Genomic DNA, 7,679 nt, shown 5'->3' with positions numbered 1-7,679 from the left:
TCCCAGCACTTTGGGAGGCCAAGGCAGGTGGATCATCTGAGGTTAGGAGTTCGAGACCAGTCTGGCCAACATGGTGAGACCCTGTCTTTACTAAAAATACAAAAATTAGCTGGGCGTGGTGGCGCATGCCTGTAATCTCAGCTACTTGGGAGGCTGAGGCAGAAGAATTGCTTGAACCTGTAAGACAGAGGTTGCAGTGAGCCGAGATCACGCCACTGTAGTCCAGCCTAGGTGACAGAGTAAGACTCCATCTTAAATAAATAAATAAATAAATAAATAAATAAATAAATAAATTTTTGTATGTATGTCTGCAGCTACAGAGCAATGTTGATGGCTCTGAAAACTATAATAATAATGTCTTATGTTTACATGAAACTTTACAATATACATAATCTCACAAAAATAACCTTTATAAATTAAAAAAAAAAGATGCTCAGAGAAGTACAGTGAATTGCTCAAGGTCATGTGACAGCCTGAGGCTTGAATTTTCATTTTCTTAATAGCACCTTTTGATGACCTAAAGTTTTGAATTTTAAAATATAATTTATTACATTCTTTTTTTAATGGCTTATGCCTTTGTGGCCTAACAAATTTTAACCAGCTTAACCTGACGTCATCAGGATTTTATGTTTTCCTCTAGAAGCTTTATAATATTAGCTCTTTTGTTGAGGTCTGATCCATTTTAAATTAATTTTTATATATGATATAATGTAAGGGTTAAGACTGTTTTCTATATGAATATCCAGTTGTTTCAACAACACTGAAAAGATTATCCTTTCTCCCACTGCATTGCCTTGGCATCTTTGCTGGAAATCAAATGACCATATATGTATGGATTTATGTCTGGATGCTTTATTCTGTTTTCTGATCTACAGTCTATTCTTTTGCCAATATCACATTGCATTGATTACTGTAACTTTATGGCAAGTTTTGAAATTAGTTAGTGTAAGTTCTTTAACTTTGTTATTTTTCAAAATTGTTTTGGCTGTTTCAGGTCCTGTGCATTTCCATATACCTTTTAGAATTAGCTTGTCAAAATCTCAAAATTACCTTGTAAGAATTCCAATTGGGATTTAAATCTATAGATCAATTTTAGAACTATTATCTTGACAATATTGAGTCTTCCAATCCATGAACACAGTATACATTTCCATTTATTTAGGTCTTTTAAAATTTCTCTCAGCATGTTTTATAGTTGCCAGGTCACTTTTCATAACATCTTTTTACTTGAAGGCATTTTAAGCTTGTTTTCAGTTCTTTAAACACAGTAATCAACTATTGTATGGTCTGTGTTTTATAATTCCAGTGCTAAAAGTCTTTGTGCATCTGTTTCTATGTTCAGTTGTTTCTGCTGATTCTCATTCATGGTATCTAATTTCATTAAGGCCCTACGTATTCACTTATGTTAAACATTTTATTCAAGAACCCATATGTAGGGATAAATACTATTGTATAACTGAGTATTTGTATCATCTTAAAATATTACTCTAAAACCAATCATTTTTTGAAATACTATGATAGTAATTAGAATCAAGGAATTAGTACTATTTATACTGGTTTAATGAAGCACTCATTTTTAAATATAAAAAAGCATTTTCTGACAGTAACTTGTCTTATAATCTAGAATTTACTGACATCTATGATTAGCCTTGAATTATTTCAGGCTAAGGTCAAGTCTAAACACCACTAGTCACATGAGGACAACTAATGTGAACTCTAAGCATAGAGTTTATTGAAGGGCTAGTTTTGAACACCAACAAATAGAATACATATTATTCCAATGCATTAAAATCAGGATACTAATGGTAATAATGAAAGATTGTAACACAAGTTAAAACAGGGATGGGTTAAATGGTATGACCAAAAGTAGGTAGGGGAAAAGTAATCAAGTTCATTGTCCTACTTGTCCAAAGATCATCACATTTTCCTCATTAATACCCTGCTTTCTTGCTTTTTGTATATGTGGGGTTAATAGCATGGTCTAGAGCAAGTATTTGTGATACAAATTAAGAACTTCACACTTTTCAGAATGGTGTGAATTAATGACAGAGTTTCATCAATGCTCTTTAGAGAATATACCAAAATACCAACCTGTGACAGGACCCCAGCAAATCTTTGAAGTGATGGACATATTTTAAAAATAAATTTAATTCTCAGATGATATAAACTCCATATTCAGTATACTTGAACTTAATGACACTTAGCAGCGTATGACTCTAAGAGGAAACTAGACAGCTACTTGTATATGCATGTGCACGCACACACACCCAACCGCCCCCCAACACACGTCTGAGTTGTTTTCAATCTTCCAGGTCCCTCCATAGAAACTCCACCGTAAGTTTAAGATAGATGCTTGCAAGAGTTTTTTAATCCTGTCATTTTGTCTCTGACTAAAACCAGCACCAAAAAGAATGGTTTTGGGTACTTAGAAAAGGTAAACTGTAAGCTTTAGAATTCAATCACGTCATGACGAGAATGACTTATTGAATGCCATCATGAGTTGTGGTCAGCAGTTTCACAAGGAGCTCACTTCTGGAAACAAATCTTAGTATATATGATATAGTAGATGGTATAGACAACATAGTGGGCCAGGTAACAGTACAGAAAGTTTTCGATCGTAAGTTCTAAATAATGGAAAAGTGACTAAATCATAGTGACATGCCTGTGAGAATGCACTGTTAGAGAAATCCAATGAAGCTGGAAGGCTCATGTGAAACATTATAGACTTTATAACTGGCCACAAATTGGGCCCTACTGTCACACTCTAGATGACAAGTGCACAGAAGAGATTCTACACCTACGAACATGAACTTAAAATCTCAGTTCTGACTACAACCGAGACAACGCCTTCTGTTTAAAGCTCACGGTTACTCAACTTGAATCCTCTCATTAGGGTAAGGCTGAACTGCAGAGTTAGCCAGTCTGTTCTTTTAAGTCTTCACTGTATGTCTTGAAATTTAGATATAAGAATTATCACCTGAGTTTATGCACCAATGGGGAATATTCCACGATTATTCTTTACTTCTCAAGTATGTGCCTCTGAGGTACTTGAAAAACCTGTGTTAATAAGTTTCACAACCCTTATCAGAAGATGAGAAATAGTTTGGCTTTATTCAATATAACAGCACAGGTATAACTACTTTGAAAAACTATTTGGCATATCTACCAAAGTTAAATATAAATATACCCTGAGACCTAACAATTCTATCCCTAAATATATTCTCAACAGTAGTGTCAAAAGATGTCTATTGGAATGTTCATAGCAATACTACTCATAATAATAAAAATCTGGAAAAACTACCCAATTGTCCATAAATAGAATGTATAAATAAATGTGGTCTAGTCACATAATGAAATAATAAAAAACAACAACAGTGAACAATCTATAACCATGCACAATATTATAGACAGATCTCACAAACATAATACTGAATGAAAGAAGCCAGATATAAGATAAACAGCAGAAGCAAGCCCAACTAATCCATAATTTTCGGGATGAAAACAGTGGCTACCCTTGAGAAGGGAGTGTGGTTTAAGTGACTGAAAGGGAGGTGGCTGCTGGGGTGCTGGTCATGTTCTGTTTCATCATCTGCATATTTGTTATATATGGGTGTTCAGTCTATGAAGAGTTGAGCTGTGTACCTATGTGTACCTTTCTATATGTGTGTTATACTCCATATAAAAGTTAAAAACAAACAACAAAATCTTCATTAGTAACAAGTTACAAAACTAATTTGGTAAGCCCCAAATTATTCAACAAGTTAACAGCAAAAATAAAAGGAAGCTGAGAATTCAATATTCTTGCTTTGTAGCTTCATTCCATAAGACTGACTCCAATAAGACAGTATCTTGAGATCACAAAGACCTATTGAGATAAAACGGATGTCTTTCTTCTTGCTGATAGGTTATTTTTCCTTTATCCTTTTTAAACTGCAATTAATTTCTATAGCTCTTTTATCTGACATAGGACATGGGCTATTTCAGTCATCTTCATTTTCTTGCACACACTGAAATATGGTAACTGAGTGTCTAACAACTCTGTTAGAAGAGGAAAATGACACCTGAAAATGCTCTGGGATCCTTGCACCAAAGCGAAAACAAGTATTACCTCTATATCCTGTCTAGTGTCTGAGTTTATAAACTTCTTGACCTGAATGGATGTTTAAATACAACAAATGGGAGAATCATAGCTCAATATACTTTTGTGAATTAAATTGGACACTTTGGAAACAAACTTAATGTTCTGCAGCTGGCCTTCCCAATTTAAAACATGTAACTTTTGTAACATTGTGGGAGAGGGAATGCTAGTAGTATCAGATGTCTGGAAGTAAATCTGAACTTAGTGACTTTTGGAAACACTGTTTTTGAGGTTGTTTCCCACCTACATAAAACCATTTTTATAAACTGGTTAACCAGGAGTCCAGCTGCAGGAATGTTTGGATGAATTCCTTGTGGTAGGAATTCATCATAAACTTTGTTGCTCCCAAAGACCCTTTTATAGATAAACTAGTTAGTGATGATGATTTAACAATAGCTAAAAATTCCTGATGGAACTAAAACTTCATAAAGCTACGGTGGGGAAAAAAATGTCCATCTCTCTTGATACCATATTAGGTATGACTGAGGCTACAGAAGTGAATGGAATGAGAAATTAGTAAGTCTGATGAAGCTTTCATAGGACAGTGCCAGGATTCTCCTAATCAAAACAACAAAGTGCCTGGTAAAAATATACCAGCATAGATTATAAATGGGAAGTCATTTAAAAATCACCCTGTCTTGGAAGGACAAGAATTATTTTTTTGTGTTTCTATAGAAGCAGACCCGGAACCAGTTTCACGGAAGACAATTTTTCCACAGACTGGAGTTGGGGGTGAGGGTGGGGACAGCAGGGATGGTTTCAGGATGAAACTGATCCACCTCAGATCATCGGGCATTAGATTCTCACAAGGAGCACGCAACCTAGCTCCCTCGCACACGCAGTTCACAATAGGGTTCACGTTCCTATGACAATGTAATGTGGCTGCTGATCTGACAGGAGGCAGAGGTCAGGCAGTGATGCTCGCCCTTTGACGCTCACCTCCTGCTGTGTGGCAGGTTCTTGGCCTGGCGGTTTGGGACCCCTGTTACACAGGATCCGAAATTTAAAATGAGGCCCCTGTAATATAATGAGTCTAAGTGGGGACTTAGTCTAAAAAGTAAAACATAAAATCTTTTACACTGTCCTTTACAATATATCATTTTTCTTTTGGTAAACAACTATACATAATCAATAATCAAACTTCCTTCCTGACAATCACCATCTCCACTTCCTAGTCAGCAATTTTGTTAGGAGATACAGTTTCACCACGTTGCTCAGGCTGGTCTTGAACTCTGGGCTAAAACAATCTTCCTGCCTCAGTCCTGGGTGTAGCTGGGACTACAGGTGCCAATTTTGCTTTTTAATAAATGCCTCCTCAAAACAAGCAGGCATAGAGTTGCTGATAGGAGTCCTTATCACCAAGTTGAACACTGGCTCTCCTATGACTTGTCTGGACCTGTTTGGTTTGAGGCTCATTTGTTTCTCCAGACCATGTAAAGTTGAATTTTAGTCTTTGTATTATTTCTACAATGTATGCCTTCTAACCAGTTTCTATGTGGGTGAAGGAAGAAAGAGGAAAACCAGTCATGGGAAGAGACTGTTAAAAATTAAATTATAGTATACAACAAAATGGAAGAATGATGATGCTACATCTTAATTGCAGAACTGTATTATCTAAAAAGAACCTTTGAGAAAAATGTTAAACGAAGGCTGGTTTCTTCCTGTCATCTAGCATCTCTTTCCATTACCTATTAATGCACACTCAGAAAATGCAAACTAATTTTCATGGCAGCCTAAGCCAAATATATACGTGTATGTAAATCTAACACTACTTAAGGTAAAAAAGAAGAAAGAGGGGTAAGAAGAGGGGGAAGGGGAGAGGGAAGACAGGGAAGAGGAGGAAAAAAAAGGAGAAGAAAGAGGTGTAGGGGCACATACCTTATCCAAAGCTAAATATTATTTTGATTTTCTAGTCTATTTACTATAGGACAATGCTATAGCTCTCTGAACATAAATGATTAAGGATTACTCACCATTTTGTATTATATTTCACTCAATTCTACTAACCAGATAGGAGATGCAAAAATCCATTAGTTTAAAAAAATGTAAAGTGGATTATTATACAATATTGAGGGTTAAATCAATATTATAATTATATTAATCATAAAATTCCAGGATTTTTCTATCTGCTTACCTCTGACATATCATGCACCAGCAAGAGAGGAATGCTTATTGTTGTGATGTCATGGGTACAGCAAACTTTGAGTATATTTCGGAGTCCCATAATGGCAGGATCACGAGCAGTGATGTTTCCCGATTTCACATGGTCATCCACACAAAGATGGAAAGCAACATGGATTTCTGAGAGATTCGAATGCCGTGTAATATAAAATTCCCCTGTGAACAAGAAATACAATTATGATTATCAAATGCCTAAGTCACATTCATCAATGGGCTTTATAAATAAGTGTAATTGGCAATCAATGTGCTGAACTAGTGGGGTGTATCATGAACATTTACCGGATTCAGGAATCAACTGTGATTACTGCTCCTTAATTCTCAGAGAGAGGGTAATGAAAATAAGAGACAATAGCCAATTATGCAATAGGCTCATAAATTGGCATGAAGTGACCACCAAGTAGTAAATAAATCAAATAAGTGCTCATCTTTATTTTGATGTAAATGCCTAAAATGTCAAATTGATTAATTAATTAATGTATTTTGAGATGGAGTCTTACTCTGTCACCAGGCTGGAGTGCAGCGGCACAATCTCGGCTCACTGCAACCTCCGACTCCCTGGTTCAAGCAATTCTCCTGCCTCAGCCTCTTGAGTAGCTGGGATTACAGGCACGTGCCATCACACCCAGCTAATTTTTGTATTTTTTGTAGAGATGGGGTTTCACCATGTTTTCCAGGATGGTCTCCATCTCCTGACCTCATGATCTGCCTGCCTCAGCCTCCCAAAATGCTGGGATTACAGGCGTGGGCCACCACGCCTGGCCTAAAATATCAAATTTAACATGTAAAAAAGCTTACTTCTTGTGTCTATGCCCTAAATCTGCTCTTCCTCATCTCAACTTACGAGACCAATCTGTCCAGTTAGTTGCCCAGGACAGAAAGATAGGTGTCCCTAATTCCTGTGCTTTCCCTCAATGCCTAACACCTCATCCACAATCCAACCTACCACCAACTATTTTCAGTTCTATCTCCAGAATAGCCCACATCTGAGTATTCCACTTTTATTGGTGTCACCCCAGTTCATGCTACTGTAATTTCTCACCTAGGTTTTTGTAATATTCTCTTAATTGATCTCCTTACTCCCTGCTTGTCCACCTACAAACCAATTCTTCATGCAGCTATGACTTAAATATATATCATATCCCTCCCCTACTTAAAATCCATACTCTTTATCATGGTCTAGAACAACGGTCCCCCATGGATGGCATCGTCCATCACCTGGTAGGAACCGGGCTGCACAGCAGGAGGTGAGCGCCAGCAAGGGAGTGAAGCTTCATCTGTATTCACAGCCGCTCCTCACTGCTCACATTACAGCCTGAGCTCCACCTCGTGTCAGATCAGTGGCGGCATTAGATTCCCACCG

At 36.9% G+C, this 7,679-nt stretch overlaps 1 protein-coding gene across 4 annotated transcripts in view; it reads right to left on the bottom strand.

The window, feature by feature from the left end:
* Positions 1 to 7,679, bottom strand: part of LOC105551126 (chromosome unknown open reading frame, human C12orf4) — a 64,206-nt gene that overhangs the window by 10,715 nt on the left and 45,812 nt on the right. For all 4 annotated transcript variants that reach the window (XM_011996281.1, XM_011996280.1, XM_011996282.1 and 1 more), the window contains exon 11: positions 6,273 to 6,475. In XM_011996281.1, the coding sequence (XP_011851671.1) occupies positions 6,273 to 6,475 (203 nt within the window). The remainder of the gene's footprint in view (positions 1 to 6,272; positions 6,476 to 7,679) is intronic.

Source organism: Mandrillus leucophaeus, unplaced genomic scaffold (genome assembly GCF_000951045.1).
Source record: "Mandrillus leucophaeus isolate KB7577 unplaced genomic scaffold, Mleu.le_1.0 Scaffold508, whole genome shotgun sequence".
Classification (NCBI taxonomy): domain Eukaryota; kingdom Metazoa; phylum Chordata; class Mammalia; order Primates; family Cercopithecidae; genus Mandrillus; species Mandrillus leucophaeus.
Note: the sequence above shows the minus strand (reverse complement) of the source record. Positions and strands in the feature narration are given on the sequence as shown.